Raw genomic sequence first — 16,587 nt, forward strand, 5'->3', positions numbered from 1 at the left:
TTTTTCGCTCTATAGGACGCACTTTTCCCCCTCCAGAAATTGAGGGGAAATGTGTGTGCGTCCTATGGAGCGAATGCAGGCTCCTTGGCTTCAGCGATAGCAACGCTAAGCCTCCGAAGCGAAGAGGGAGCACTCCCTCCGTGCTCCAAAGGCTTCGCGTTACTTTCGCGAATGAGAGGCATCGGTGCGCACTGACCCCTCTCGCTCTCCAGGCTTCAGGGATAGCCGCGCGCAGCCCTTCCGGCAGGGAGAGGCTGCACGGGGCTATGGCTTCTTTAGCCCCGCGTAGCTTCTCCCGGGAGGGAGAGGTTGCGTAGGGCTAAAGAGGAAGCCAAAACAGCCAGCGGGATCCATGGAACAGGGATGCAGAGGTGTGGATTGATCAAGAATCATATCAAAATAGTTTAAACCCAGTCAACGCAATGCTTTCATTGCTGACACAGATGGCTTACTCTGTATTTGTTATAATTCCTCATAGCAATCCCACCTGATCACTACAAAGGGGTCTTACCAGGAAAATATTAGAACACATTTCAACCTGGACAAGCCAGCTTGAATTGCGTATTGTCTTAAGAAACTCACACGAGTTTGCAACCAGTTTTCTGCTGTGTAAAGGGGAATGCGCTCTGCTAAGTAAAGGAACTTGCTAATGCAAGTTAGGAAGGATATTAATAAACAATATAGTTAAAGCTCTGGTTTTCCCAGTAGTGATGTATGGAAGTGAGAGCTGGACCATCAAGAAGGCTGATCACCGAAGAATGGATGCTTTTGAATTCTGGTGCTGGAGGAGACTCTTGAGAGTCCCATAGACTGCAAGAAGATCCAACCTCTCCATTCTGAAGGAAATCAGCCCTGAGTGCTCACTGGAAGGACAGATCCTGACGCTGAGGCTCCAAGACTTTGGCCACCTCATGAGAAGAGAAGACTCCGTGGAAAAGACCCTGATGTTGGGAAAGATGGAGGGCACAAGGAGAAGGGGACGACAGAGGACGAGGTGGTGGGACAGTGTTCTCGAAGCTACCAGCATGAGTTTGACCAAACTGCGGGAGGCAGTGGAAGACAGGAGTGCCTGGCGTGCTCTGGTCTAGGGGGTCATGAAGAGGCAGACACGACTAAATGACTAAACAACAACAACAATATCCTCTCCTGCCACCCTGAACATTCCCACAAGCTGGCTCCCCTGTCTGGGTAGGGCTCAAAGCAACTCACCAAATCCTTGGCGTTGAGAGACACTTCATCCCACCACGGAGAGACAAACTCGTAGTCACAGTTTAGGATCCTGCTGTACATATATTGGTCTCCTCTCGGGTCAAAAAAAGGCTCGAAGCCGCAAAGCCTGGGGAATTTTTTTTTAAAAGAACAGAATAATAATAATAAAACACCTGTAAATAGTTTACATAAAATATTGAGGAGAAAGGTGATGATAAACGGACACACACAGGCCGACGTGTGTTGTAGTTACCCTCAAATTAATAAAGCTCTAAATACCTGAGGATTATGCCCGCTACCTCTCTCTGTGAGTTACTGATCTGGGAAGAGGATTTACCATATTTTTCGCTCTATAAGATGCACCAGACCACAAGACGCACCTAGTTTTTGGAGGAGGAAAACAAGGGGGGGGGGAATTCTGAATCTCAGAAGCCAGAACAGCAAGAGGGATCGCTGCGCAGTGAAAGCAGCAATCCCTCTTGCTGTTCTGGCTTCTGGAATAGCTGCGCAGCCTGCATTCGCTCCATAAGACGCACACACATTTCCCCTTACTTTTTAGGAGGGGAAAAGGGAGTCTTATAGAGCAAAAAATACGGTAATTGCTAAACCACATGATTTCAGCAGGCACACATACAAAGAATAACTAGGGCTCCAGAACTATGCCACTCCCACCACCCCACAAAATACCGAAGTGCAACTGAACGATCCATCAATCTACTTGCAAAACTCGTATGATTAATCGACTCAGGTTTCAATAACTGGGCACCAGTCCTTGCAGAATCCTAACCCTCTGAAGATTCCTCTGGTGAAGTAATGGATCTGACGTTCGAGGGGGGCAGCATGTTTTTCAAGTTCATGCTTCCTTTGCTTAAAATATGGTAAAGGACCCCTGGACGGTTAAGTCCAGTCAAAGGCGACTACGGAGTTGCGGCGCTCATCTCGCTTTCAGGCCGAGGGAGCCGGCGTTTGTTCACAGACAGCTTTAAAGGTCATGTGGCCAGCAGGACTAAACCATTTCCGGCACAACAGGACACCGTGACAGAAACCAGAGAGCGCAGAGACGCCGTTTACCTTCCCGCCGCAGCTGTACCTATTTATCTACTTGCACTGGCGTGCTTTCGAACTGCTAGGTTGGCAGGAGCTGGGACGGAGCAACGGGAGCTCACCCCTTCGCGGGGATTCGAACCACCGACCTTCCGATCAGCAAGCCCAAGAGGCTCAGTGGTTTAGATCACAGCGCCACCCGCGTCTCTTAAAATACACACACACACAAAAATCTGCTGCTTGGCTCTCCTCAGCATCAGTGTCTATTCAGTCGGGGGGGAGGGAGTTTTTTTGGGGGGGAAATCATCTGCTTGCTGCTGCTGAAATGTTTAAGCAGAAAGCCTCAGGGCTGCGTTTACTTTCAACTTGGCTAGAGATTGTGTGTGTGTGTGTGTGTGTGTGTGTGTGTGTGTGTGTGTGTGTAAATCCTAACAAGCCAAACCAATGGAAACCCAACATATTTTGACGGGCTGTGACCGCCATCTGTTCCATTTAGGTCAATTGAAACAGCGGCAGCGGGCAGGAGAGAGAAAGGAGGTCAAGCCTCCCTTTGTCAGTGTCGCTGCGAGGGGTGGTGCAGAAAGTGGCTAACCTTACTCTTGCTACATCCGTCACCCTGATCCCTCTGGGTTTTGATGCATGCAGTTCTCGGGGGGGGGGATTCATGTCACAGTACCGCCTTAGTGAAGTTCTCCCCCCCCCCACAAAACAACAACAGCGTGTCCTCCAAGCTCCCTCCCGCCAGCTGTTCACATCAGCACAGCTTCATTCGTGTCAGGTTCGCTTTCTGCTTGTGTACATGCCAGGGGGGCATCGTGTGGGATGTGATCCATGAGAGGCGGCCAAGTACAACATTCCTGGTAACGCTAGAGAAAACATGCGAGGGAGTGTTTGGTCCAGCCAGGAGAAACTTCCTGTTCCTCCTGGCTGGAGCATCCTTCCTTTTGCATGTGATAGAAGGTGGCCGTGACCTAACCTGTCCAGGTAACAAAAGGACGAGTCACGCAGCAATCTTTCTCTCTCTTTAGCTAGGAAACCACAGAGCCTAGGACTTGCCGACCAGAAGGTCGGCGGTTCGAATCCCCGCGACGGGGTGAGCTCCCGTTGCGCGGTCCCTGCTCCTCCCAACCTAGCAACCCCAGAGTCGGCCACGACTGGACCTAATGGTCAGGGGTCCCTTTACCTTTAAACCATTTGAGTACCAAGGTACCACTGTAGAGGCAAAGGCGTTTTGCCCATTGGGCCTGCGCACGGATGAAGGAGGGGAGAGGAAGGAGGAATCGCGACGTGTCAAAGCATTTTAACGTTACTCACAAGATATATGTGATGACACCGACAGACCACATATCCACTTCTGGGCCGTAGGGAGAACCGTGGAGAATCTCGGGTGCTGGAGGCGTTGGAAGAGTGAAATAAAATTTGAAAAAAGCAAGGAGCACAGGCAGCGAGCATATGTATCATCCTTCGCCCACTCGTTCCTCTCTCTTTCTCTCTCTCTCTCCCCCCCCCTTTCTCTGCTCCTTTTGCGCTCTGCCATGCTTTCACACCTGCCGCAGTTAGTTTGTGGGAGGCAAGTGTGAGGCGTTGACAGGTTGCATCCTTTGGAAGTTGCTGAGGCGGAGGAGGAGGCAGCAGCGGGGCATATTCTTAATTTACCACTTATTCCCCAGTGAGTTGCATGTGTGCATGAGATTTGGAAAGGGTGAGAAAGACTTAGCTTCTGATGGAGGAGGAGGAGGAGGAAGGGAAAAGCTCACAAGGTCATGCACAGATCTTTGCAGGGCTGGAAGGATCTGTCCAACTCAGTTTCCCCGTCTTAAAGTCAATCCCTGCAGTGATCTTTCAAGTCTTCTCCAGGAGAAAAACACCCCCAACCACCCTCAACTATTCCCTGTAAAGCTTGGTTCCCAGACCATTTAGCATCTTGGTCGCCTTCATCTGCGAACGTTCCAGCTTGCTAATAATAATAATAATAATAATAATAATAATAATAATAATAATAATTTTTATTTATACCCTGCTCATCTGGCTGGGTTCCCCAGCCACTCTGGGCGGCTTCCAACAAAAGATTAAAAATACATTGAAACGTCAGTCATTAAAAACTTCCCTAAACAAGGCTGCCTTCAGATGTCTTCTAAACGTCAGATAGTTGTTTATTTCCTTGACATCTGACGGGAGGGCGTTCCACAGGGCGGGCGCCACTACCGAGAAGGCCCTCTGCCTGGTTTCCTGTAACTTCGCTTCTCGCAGTGAGGGAATGTCCTTCTAAAACTGTGGTGCCCAGAACTGGACAGAGGACTCCAGGTTGGAGGGGGGTGGTCCTGACAAATTTAATATTTATTTACTAAATTTATATACTGCCCTTAGTCATAAGATCTCGGGGTGGGTCACGGAATAAAATGCAGGATAAAAACAAGGAGATAATTAAAACAAAACAGCAAAACAATGCCATTATTATTATTATTATTATTATTATTATTATTATTATTATTATTATTATTATTTTCTATCCTGCCCTTCGTCTTTGCTTTAATAATAATAATGGCATTGTTTTGCTGTTTTGTTTTAATTATCTCCTTGTTTTTATTTTGTTTTACCTTGTTTTATATCCCAGGCTGATAGGTGCTGGGGCTCTACAGTGGTACCTCGGGTTAAGTACTTAATTCGTTCTGGAGGCCCGTTCTTAACCTGAAACTGTTCTTAACCTGAAGCACCACTTTAGCTAATGGGGCCTCCTGCTGCTGCCACGCCGCCGGAGCACAATTTCTGTTCTCATCCTGAAGCAAAGTTCTTAACCTGAAGCACTATTTCTGGGTTAGCAGAGTCTGTAACTTGAAGCGTACATAACCTGAAGCGTATGTAATCCGAGGTACCACTGTATTATGCCCTCTCTCTTGGCACAGAGTTCTAGTTTTGACAGCCCCTAAACTAGCTGGATCCCCCCTGCTTTTGCTCTTTCGCCCACTCACCACAGTATCCGGGGGTGCCACACACTGTCTTCATCGTGTCCTGCTCATCCACAATCTTGGACAATCCAAAATCACCTGGTGCAAAATGGAGAGGGAGGGACAGATTTCAAAGGCGACCCCGTTAAAACAAATGGGATGCGCTCTGTTCTCCCCACTGCCCATCTTTCCCACTAGGATTGAGTGGGGGAGGAAGGGAAAGGAGAATGTTGGCCGCTTTGAGACTCCTTAAAGGGAGTGAAAGGCGGGATATCAAATCCAAACTCTTCTTCTTCTTCTAGGATGGCTGCACCCAGGTGAGACGTGGGCAAGGAAGCGCAGCCTCTCAAAAGATCCAGAACGGTGTTTCCCCGAACTTGGGTCTCCAGCTGTTTTTTGGGACTACAGTGGTGCCTCGCAAGACGAAAAGAATCCATTCTGTGATTCTCTTCGTCTAGCGGTTTTTTCGTCTTGCGAAGCAAGCCCATTGAAGGATTAGCGGATTAGCGCTATTAGCGGCTTTTAGCGGCTTTTAGTGGCTTATCTGCTGATCGGATCAGCTGATAAGCGGCTTAGCGGCTTAGAAAAAGGGGGGGAAGGGGGAAAAAACCAGCAGGAACTCGCAAGACATTGTCGTCTTGCGAAGCAAGCCCATAGGAAATTAGTTTTGCGAAGCACCTCCAAAACGGAAAACTCTTTCGTCTAGTGAGTTTTCCATCTTGTGAGGCATTCGTCTTGCGGGGCACCACTGTACAACTCCCATCATCCCTAGCTAGCAGGAATGATGGGAATTGTAGTCCAAAAACTGCCGGAGACCAAACTTTTGGGAAACACTGATCCAGACCCCTCTGGCTCCCTTAGATGCCCAGAGTTGGCATGGGGCCAGAAGGAAATATTATGAGACAAAACTGAACATTTGCCTGGGACATCATTTTGGAGGTGGGGGGGGGGAACGTACCGATTTTGAGAGGAGCATCTGGAGAGAGATCTGCGTAGAGGAGATTCTCCGGTTTCAGGTCACGGTGGACCACGCCATTTGCATGCAAATACTGCGGAAGAAAACGAGGGGAAAGGTGAAAATACCCTCCCGGTGGTGTTATTTTAACTGCTTTTATTCAATATTTCCTTGGGTTACATGCATCATGGGAAACCGAGCCTTGGTTTTGGAACGCTTTGATTTCGGAACGGACTTCCGGAACGGATTAAGTTTGAGAACCAAGGTACCATTGTGCTTTCTACACATTCGAGGTTCCCTGCAACTGGTGTTCAGAGGCCTCGCTGCCCCCGACAGCGTAGGGAGAACACAAAAATGTCAGAGCAACCGGTTTCTACGCGGGAGACGATCCGTGACAGTTGTCAAAATCCACCCAAACTGAACTTTGCTTTTATTTTTGCCCCCTAGAGTCTGCAAGCCATTTGTACAATTCACCCAGCTGCTTTAATCTTTTGCTGCTAGGGTGCTCTCATTCTGCCTGCGCAGAATGGTGGAGTCGAAATCTCCACAGAGCATTTACGTGGGATACTGTCCTTTAGGATTTTCCTCACCTCATTAAAAACCAAAAAGAAAGGAAGAAGAAAAAAATACCCTTGGTTTCCATGGAAACAGTCTCACACTGACCTTTAATAAAGAGAAAGGGTGACCTAGCTAATATTCTCTGAACGTAGATGTGCCCATATATAGATATGTTTCTCTCACACACATGTAATCAGTGCTTTTTTTCCTGGGGGGTACGTACACCCCAAACATTTTGTGAATCTTCGTACTTTTGTCCATTTACTGTACTTATTTTTCCCGATAAAATGGTGGTTTTCTCGAGTCAAAATGAGAGTACCCCTAAACATTTTTTTAAAGAAAAAAGCACCACATGTAATATATGTATATGTGTGGCCAATGTTGGTCCAACTCAGAGCAGACACGGTGGCGCTGTGGGTTAAACTACAGAGCCTAGGACTTGCCGATCAGAAGGTCGGAAGTTCAAATCCCCATGACGGGGTGAGCTCCCGTTGCTCGGTCCCTGCTCCTGCCAACCTAGCAGTTTGAAAGCACGTCAAAGTGCAAGTAGATAAATAGGTACCGCTCCGGCGGGAAGGTAAACGGCATTTCCGTGCGCTGCTCTGGTTCGCCAGAAGCAGCTTAGTCCTGCTGGCCACATGACCCGGAAGCTGTACGCCGGCTCCCTCGGCCAATAAAGCGAGATGAGCGCCGCAACCCCAGAGTCGGCCACGACTGGACCTAACGGTCAGGGGTCCCTTTACCTTTACCTTACTGTTATGAGAAGGTCTAATATATAAAATAAATGTTCATAAATGTACCAGGCAAACACATACATAAATATAGAAACCACATGTCTGAAACAGTGCAGGAAAACAGTCCTAAAGCCATTTTGACTCTTTCAGTGACCTCAAATATTCTTCTGCAGTTTGGATGGAAATAGGAAAAGCCTTGACTCTGTGCTCACAAATCCTGCCTTAAGGGCACATTTGTGTATGAATAGGGTGAGCCTGTGACCTGGACTCAGGAATTAAGTATTTATTATCACAAAAGAATGGCCAGGCTGGCAAGGTAGACCCAGGTGAACAGGTTTCCTGCCAGACAGGATTCTGCTGTAGACTGCCCCTTCTGTGATGTATGTATGATGTTTTGGGGTGTGGTCTTGAGCTACAGGGGAGGCAATTTTTTCTTTTTTTTCTTTTTTTTCTTTATCATTAAGCACTTTATTGAATAGTCACCATACTTTTAGGTTGAATACTGTATACAGGTTCTTTGGAACGGTTCTATCAATAACATATCAGTTCTTTGGAGAAAGCAACTGCCTTGTGGGACTCTGCATCCCGAGCCAGCTAACTCTTCTGCTTCTGTGTCCCACTAACCACACAGGGGAAGGAGTCTATCTTCATGCTTTCTCATACACTCTGGTGCAGACAACGTTGTTCATTTCACACTCCACAACCAGCTTTCCATCTTCTATTTTTCTTTTTATTGTGGTCTCTTTGCCATCCCATTTCTGCAACTGATTGAGTGACCCAATGTCTAATGTTACAATACTCTTTACTTTCTTACTTGGAAGCTTGTTTCCACTGAAAAATTTGATGACTATATGAAAGAACTTGGCATGGGCTTTCCCACCAGGAAGTTGGCTGGTGTTGCAATGGAGATGTTATAACCATCAAAACAGACAGCAGTTTAAAGAACACTGAGATTTCCTTCAAACTGGGGGAACCATTTGATGAGACCACAGCAGATGAAAGATGGGTCCTTACCAGGTGTGCGTCTGTGTGCCAGCAGGGATGCGGGTGGCGCTGTGGTCTAAACCACTGAGCCTCTTGGACTTGCCGATTGGAAGGTCGGCGGTTCGAATCCCCGCAACGGGGTGAGCTCCCATTGCTCTGTCCCAGCACCTGCCAACCTAGCAGTTCGAAAGCACGTTGGCGCAAGTAGATAAATAGGTACTGCTGTGGCGGGAAGGTAAATGGTGTTTCCGTGCGCTCTGGTTTCCGTCATGTGCCAGAAGCGGTTTAGTCCTGCTGGCCACATGACCCGGAAAGCTGTCTGTGGACAAACGCGGCTCCCTTGGCCTGAAAGCAAGATGAGCGCCGCAACCCCAGAGTCGCCTTTGACTGGACTTAACTGTCCAGGGGACCTTTACCTTTTACCTTTTGTGTGCCAGCTATTAACCCTCGCAGGACTAAATTGTCCCGCCCTACAGCAAATAACCCCCCCTCTCCCCCCCTTTCGTTCCGCCTGGTGGTCCCTTGGCAGCCTCTTTCTCCGGCTCCTCTCACCCAAACAAACAACAGATGCCTCGCAAATTGTGTTACCAGCCTAGGGAGCTGCTGGTGCCAATCTTAATTTCACAGGTTGCCGATTGCAAGAGATTGGAAAGACGGGGAGCTTTAAAAGATAGTGACAGTTAATAAAAATGAAATAAAACACACACACACCAGCGAGGCAGGAGGTGGCCATTTCACTCACGTCGGAAGGTATGAGAAAGCAACTCAGCTTTGCAAGGATTAGCATAAATGGAACTTTTGAGGAAGTTGCCGAATTTCGGTCTGCCCCGCATCCGGGGATTGTGTGGCATGGGGGCCTTGTATCTAACTAAGGCTGTGAACACATTATCTGCTAGTTTGTTCTTTTTCTCAGTTTGGAGCAAAGCTGGTTTGGGGGAGGAAGTCACCTTGAAATGCAAGCGACTTCAGCGACTTGAGCGACTTCAAATTCAGTGAGGTTGTTCCTCCACTCTGTGATTTGATACTCGAATTGCCGCACAGAGCAGAAAAAGGGCATCGGTGTTTCCACCCGTTGCCCATTCCCTGATTTGTTTCCCTGCGCCAAACTCTGGTTCCCTGAAGAAGCCAACTGAGTGTGTGCCCTCATCTGAGCATGCTCAGTGGCTGCCTGAAAGGGACACACCTCAGCTCGACTGCGGTTTCCATTTCCCATTCGGAGGAAAGTTAATTTGCAGGAAAATACACATTGAACAGGAATATCTCTCAGGAATCTGCAGGGTATAGACTGCTAACATCATTGTGTGTACTCAGCTTCCAACGTCAGTGGTGGAAGCGTATTGGAGCCAGAGTATTATGTACATATAACACTGGTCCTGAAAGACCTACATTGGCTCCCAGGACGTTTGTGAGCACAATTCAAAGTGTTGGGGCTGACCTTTCAAGCCCTAAACGGCCTCGGCACAGTATACCTGAAGGAGCATCTCCACGCCCATCGTCCAGCCCGGACACTGATGTCCAGCTCGGAGGGTCTTCTGGAGAGAGAGAAAAACCCGAACAGGAGAGAGGGATGACTTACGGAAACAGCTTCCAGGATCTGCTTCACCACGTGAGCTGCGTCTTTTTCGCTGTAGAAACCCCGTTCAACAATCCTGAAAGAGGGCAGAGGGGGGCACAAAGTGTTGGGTTCGAAAGTTGCCATGTTTACACTTTGCCTGGTGGCACTGTGGGTTAAACCACAGAGCCTAGGACTTGCCGATCAGAAGGTCGGCGGTTCGAATCCCCGCGACGGGGTGAGCTCCTGTTGCTCGGTCCCAGCTCCTGCCAACCTAGCAGTTCGCAAGCACATCCAAGTGCAAGTAGATAAATAGGTACCACTCCAGCGGGAGGGTAAACGGCATTTCCGTGCGCTGCTCTGGTTCGCCAGAAGTGGCTTAGTCATGCTGGCCACATGACCCGGAAGCTGTACGCAGGCTCCCTCGGCCAGTAAAGCGAGATGAGCGCCGCAACCCCAGAGTTGTCCGTGACTGGACCTAATTGTCAGGGGTCCCTTTACCGTACCAGTAGGAAGAGCAAAAGGAGATGTGTATATTTGGGAACATATTCCTCCTCATCATCCTCAAGACGATGCATTGATTTCTGGGGGCCCGTTGAACTTATTTTATTCATTTTGTTTATTTCGTAAAATTTATACCCTGCTCAAGTGGTAAAACGGATCCCCTCTGAGTATGGCTCTCATTGGAATAGCAGTAGTATTGAAAGAGTTCAACCGGTGCAGCCCCAGTCCCTCTGCATAGAGTTCGTTTTTGCTAACTGTCAAACAACATTTTATTAAAAAAATTAAATACAGTTTTTGTATATGAGATGAGATTGTCTCTGCTCATGTGCAAAGCGCACGTTTAAAAATGAAGCCCTTTGCACACTTGGAGCAATGAAGTGTAGATAACTGGGCATTTGAAAGGACAAGCTTTCTAGCACTGGAGTGAGCGGAACTTTTTTTTAGTGAATGTGATGGAGGGAGAGAAAAAGGATCGCAAGGAATCTGCAGCGGGAATTGACAGTGATGGTTGAGAATGGCCATCATAAAGTACCGTATTTTTTCCTCTATAAGACTCACTTTTCCCCTCCTAAAAAGTAAGGGTAAATGTGTGTGCGTCTTATGGAGCGAATGCAGGCTGCACAGCTATCCCAGAAGCCAGAACAGCAAGAGGGATTGCTGCTTTCACAGCGCAGCGATCCCTCTTGCTGTTCTGGCTTCTGAGATTCAGAATATTTTTTTCTTGTTTTCCTCCTCCAAAAACTAGGTGCGTCTCGTGGTCTGGTGCGTCTTATAGAGCGAAAAATACGGGTACTGTAGTCCTCAACACCCCCCCTCTCTCTATCCCAACACACACACACACACACACACACACACACACACACACAATAACACACACGGCTTCTCTGCAGGTCGCTCTGACACAAATTACCATCCATTTCCCCTTCCTCGGTGCAATTTGTCACCTTTTATTAAGAACCTGCCAGTTCGGCGGAGGGCTTCTTGCTGGTTACCTGTCAAACAGCTCGCCACCTGTCACCAGCTCCAGGATGAGGGTGATCTGCGAGGTAGTCTCAAAGATCTCTTTGAGTTTGATCTAAAAATAAAAAAGAGATAAAGGAGGTTGAGCAGGGGGGGAATGGCATTTTAACTTTGAGGCAAGCTGGTCTCCAAATACGAAAAAGCAGCTCACAAACCCACACGGACAAGGATTGTAACTACGTGGGAAAAGCACCTGCTTTGCATACATTAGATCCCAGGTTCAATCTCTAGCCTCTCCATGTAAAATAATAGAACTGTAGAGTTGGACCTTGCCAACAAAGGTCTGTATAGTAAAAGCCATGGTTTTCCCAGCCGTGATGTATGGAAGTGAGAGCTGGACCATCAAGAAGGCTGATGGCCGAAGAATGGATGCTTTTGAATTCTGGTGCTGGAGGACTCTTGAGAGTCCCATAGACTGCAAGAAGATCAAACCTCTCCATCCTGAAGGAAATCAGCCCTGAGTGCTCACTGGAAGGACAGATCCTGAAGCTGAGGCTCCAAGACTGTGGCCACCTCATGAGAAGAGAAGACTCCCTGGAAAAGACCCTGATGTTGGGAAAGATGGAGGGCGCAAGGAGAAGGGGACGACAGAGGAGGAGATGGTGGGACAGTGTTCTCGAAGCTACCAACATGAGTTTGACTAAACTGTGGGAGGCAGTGGAAGACAGGAGTGCTTGGCGTGCTCTGGTCCATGGCGTCACGAAGAGTCGGACACGGCTAAACGACTAAACAACAAACAACAAAGAATTGGACGGGACCCTGGGGGGTCATCTAGCCCAAGCCCCTGCAATGCAAGAATAGGCAGCTGCCCCATATGGGGATTAAAGCTGCAACCTTGCCGTTATCTTCACCACGCTCCAACCAACCGAGCTGTGCATGTAACTTAGGGAAATGCCCCTATCAGAAATCCACCTAGCTCAGACGGTGTGGAAACTGCTGAGCTAGGTGGACCCAGTGGTACAAGCACAGCCTCCTGCGTTTCTCTCTAGATCTGTCATATTCAGAACCATATCCTGGTAGGCTGGGGGAAGATTCCAGTCTGAGATCTGCTGCCAGCCACTGTGGACAACACTCAGCTAGATGGAACAGGGGTCTGACTCAGTATGCTTGTGAAACATGGACCCCTTGTAAACGCCATCTCCAACTCCTAGGAAGATTCCATCAACGGCGTCTCTGAAAATTTTTGCACATCACTTGTGAAAACAGGTGAATTAATGCCAGTGTACTGGAAGAAGCAAAGACACCAGTGTCAAAGTGATGATTCTTCAACATCAGTTACATTGGGCTGGTCATGTTGTTCAGATGCCTGATGATTGTCTTACAAAGCAACTCCTCTATTCCAGATTCAAGAATGGAAAGCGTAATGCTGGTGGTCAACAAAGGAGGTTTAAAGACTTTCTCAAGGCAAATCTAAAAAAATGTAGTATAAACACCGGCAACTGGGAAACACTGGCCTGCGAGTGCTCCAGTTGGAGAACAGCCTTTACCAAAAGTGTCCTGGGCTTTGAAGACACTCGAACTCAGGACACAAGGGAGAAACGTGCTAAGAGGAAGGCAGGCTTGGCAAATCCATACCGTGATCAACACCCACCCGGAAACCAATGTCTGCACTGTGGAAGGATGTGTGGATCCAGAATTCGCCTCCCTAGTCACTTACGGACTCATTGTTAAAACCATGTTTATGGAAGACAATCTTACTCGGCTACGAGGGATCGCCAAAGAAGTACAGTACATTGATTATTGCTTTCATTTTATGGATCAGTGGTTTCGTTAGATAGTAAAATTCATGTTCAATTGCTGTTTTAGGGGTTGTTTATAAAAGTCTGGAACTGATTACCGTATTTTTCCGTCTATAAGTCACCTCCATGTATAAGATGCCCCCTATTTTGGGGACTCCAATTTAAGAAAAAGGCGGGGGGAGATCTATCAGTGTATGACGCTCCCCAAATTTGGACATTTTTTAAAAGGAAAAAACCCAGTCTTATGCACAGAAAAATACGGTAATCTGTTTTGCATTCCTTTATATGGGAAAGCGCGCTTTGGTATTGGAACGCTTTGGTTTTGGAACGGACTTCCGGAACGGATTAAGTTTGAGAACCAAGGTACCACTGTGTGTGTGTGTGTGTACACCACACCTTTCCAGCAAAGGAGATTTCCTGCTTGCGTTCTTAACAGCAGCACACCTGGAATTAGAGGGTTGTGAATGCGTTTTTCCCCTTCCCTCCAGGGAGGGGGAAAGACTTGGAAATTGCATTTAAAACAAAACAAAAAAGAAGAAAACAAAGAAAATGTCACGGTTTCTTTAGACTTTTGGTGACACCGCACATTTCATGGCACTTTCATGATTAAAACCGCGGCTGCTGGAGAGATCCCGCCGTGTAAGTGACGCTGGGAGAAGAAGGAAGAGGCTTAATGCTTCCCCCTTCCCTTAATACGTGGCGGCACAATCTCTTATTAACTTCAGAAGTTTACAATCCTATTATCGCTCCCTATCAGCCGCCTGCAAGCAGGGGAGGCTGCAGATAGGAGTCGCAAAAGGGTAAATAACAGAAATAGAATTCCATATATATGTGTGTGTGTGTGTGTGTGTGTGTGTGTGTGTGTGTGTGTATCTATATATATATAGATACACACACACACACACACACACACATATATATATACACACACTGGTACCTCGGGTTAAGTATTTAATTCGTTCCGGAGGTCCGTTCTTAACCTGAAACTGTTCTTAACCTGAAGCACCACTTTAGCTAATGGGGCCTCCTGCTGCCGCCGCGCCGCCAGAGCACGATTTCTGTTCTCATCCTCAAGCAAAGTTCTTAACCTGAGGTAATATTTCTGGGTTAGCAGAGTCTGTAACCTGAAGCGTATTTAACCCGAGGTACCACTGTATATATGAATGAACATCTGAGTGAACAAAGAAGCTTGCGAATGTGAGGGGTGCATGTGGAAATCCTGCCCCCCCCCTGAAACTATTGGTTATTAGAGCAAAAAATTAGGTCAACAACAGCTTGGAATAATGGCTGTTCGTCCTTCAAGTTGCTGTTATGCTTGTTTTGTTTTTGAAAAAAATATTGTTTGACTGATTATTTTATTAGGGTGCAGCGGCCTTCAGCCCCTGCTAAAAACCTGTTCGGTAAGGCAAGCCTATGCAGATACGTAAAGCCGGCAGGTTTTAATATGTACCGCATTGGCCCGAATATAAGCCGTACCAGAATATAAGCCACACCTTTAAAATTGGAGGGGGGGGGAAAATACCCGAATAAAAGCCACTCCATCTCTCGCTTTCTGGCCTTGGGGGAGAGGACGGGGGACTATGCAGGGGGTGGGCATTGCTTTGCTGCGATAGTAGCGCCGTTTGCCCCGCAATCCTGGCTGCATACTGTAAGGTCGCGAACATAAGCCGCACTTCAACTCCCCCTCGCCCGCTGTTGAAGCAGTTGTGAGAGCTGGGTCCCGGCAGGAGGAAAGAATGGATTCTGTGGACCTCTTCAAAGCCTTGCTCTTCTGCAGGGGTTTTTTTAAGGGGGGTGCCTAGTTGTTGCAACCTCCCCTCATTGCTCATCGACCCCCAAAGCGCTCATTTTTAGTAGGACAAAGCGCCGGGCACCGCCATTCCTCTCCACAAAAAACTCATAAAAGTGAGACTTATATTCAGGCCAATACGGTAATTTTATTTTACAGTGTGCACAGTTCAATCAATTGATTTAATGCCGGTTTTATTAATATTTCTATAGCACTCAGCGCTGTGGTTTCTAAGTGGTGTCAAACAGCATTTTGAATGCTGTGTACAATTCTGGCTGCCTCGCCTCAAAAAGGATACAGTCAAAGCTTGGTTGTCAGATGTACAGTGGTACCTCGGGTTACATACTGTCAGGGAACTGCCATCAGAGCATCAGGTGGTGGAGGGACTCAGGCAGGATGAAAGAGACTCAACTGCTGAAGCAGGGACCAGCAGGGGGAGGAGTGGGTCTCTGAGGGAATGCGAGCAGGAGGGAGGGCTCAGGGAGGCTTCCAGCGAAAACAGTGGGGAGGTATCGGAGTCTCCCATAGGGAGACCCATACCTCGCAGGAAACTGTCACGCCGTGAGTCCAGGAGACGCGTTTCCGTTAAGGAACTTCTTTGTTGGAAACGCTTCCGCAGACAGCCACTGTCGGACTCTACTAGTGACTAGAGCAGACATGTCTGAGGAGCTCCGTCACACACGGAGGTTTGTGGGGGCGCACAAACTCTGAGGGAGCACGTTTTCACGCACAAGCAGCTAATCAAACCCTCACAGCAGTCCGACAGTCTTTGTACGCTGCCTGTGCAAGAGAAGGCATCATGAGCGAACCAACCGGAACCGGAGGAGCAGGGGCTGGAGCTGGTCCAAGCTTGGAAGATAGATACCGAGCGTTGGAGGTTCAACTGGCCCTGCAGACGGCGAGGCTGGAGGAGAGAAGGGCTCAGGATGCAGACAAGAAGGGGAGAGCCACTCAATTCCCCAGAAAGGTACCAGGATTGGTGCAGAAATTTGGGGGGGACCCCAAGGACTACCATGCTTTTAGGACAGAGATGCAATATGCCCTTAATGTGCAGTTCGATGAGTTCCCTGATGAGGAATCGCGAGTTGCTTTTGTAATTGGGCATCTTGAGAAAGGGGCTAGAGACTGGGTGCGACCCCTAATGGCAACGCACAATGACATACTAAAGGACACAATGAAGTTCTTTCGTGCAATGGATATCATGTTTTCCAGCGATATTGAGGAAGGGGTGGTGCGCAGACAGCTAATGGCTTGTAAGCAGGGGAGTCGATCTGTCCGTGAATATTGGACTGAGTTTACCATGCTGATTCACAGACTGAGTTGGGATTTATCGGCGGCACCCGTTCAAATGCTATTTGAAGAAGGTCTTTCTTCGGGGGTGAAAGACGAGCTGGCACGGAGCCCCAGGGCGGAGTCTATGGATCAGCTGACCAAATCTGCGCTGACCATAGGAGCGCGGCAGGAGGCAAGAGCCTTGGAGAGGCGGGAAGGGAGAGGGGAACGTTGGAAGGAGTTCCGCATTCCAGACATTCCTGAGCCAGCTTTCCCGCCGGC

General features: G+C 48.1%; 2 protein-coding genes across 2 annotated transcripts in view; one reads left to right on the top strand and one right to left on the bottom strand.

Moving 5' to 3' along the window:
* The window catches only part of EFNA2 (ephrin A2), a 256,111-nt gene that overhangs the window by 13,696 nt on the left and 225,828 nt on the right, over positions 1-16,587 (top strand). The window lies entirely within an intron of this gene.
* Positions 1-16,587, bottom strand: part of LOC308577594 (calcium/calmodulin-dependent protein kinase type IV-like) — a 39,248-nt gene that overhangs the window by 1,799 nt on the left and 20,862 nt on the right. Inside the window, exons 5-10 of the mRNA XM_081177940.1 lie at positions 11,478-11,560; positions 10,006-10,078; positions 6,157-6,247; positions 5,223-5,297; positions 3,568-3,643; positions 1,210-1,336 (exon numbers count right to left, since the gene is read on the bottom strand). Of these exons, the coding sequence (XP_081034066.1) occupies positions 1,210-1,336; positions 3,568-3,643; positions 5,223-5,297; positions 6,157-6,247; positions 10,006-10,078; positions 11,478-11,560 (525 nt within the window). The remainder of the gene's footprint in view (positions 1-1,209; positions 1,337-3,567; positions 3,644-5,222; positions 5,298-6,156; positions 6,248-10,005; positions 10,079-11,477; positions 11,561-16,587) is intronic.

Source organism: Podarcis bocagei, assembly GCF_964188305.1.
Source record: "Podarcis bocagei genome assembly, chromosome: 18".
NCBI classification, from domain to species: Eukaryota; Metazoa; Chordata; class Lepidosauria; order Squamata; family Lacertidae; genus Podarcis; species Podarcis bocagei.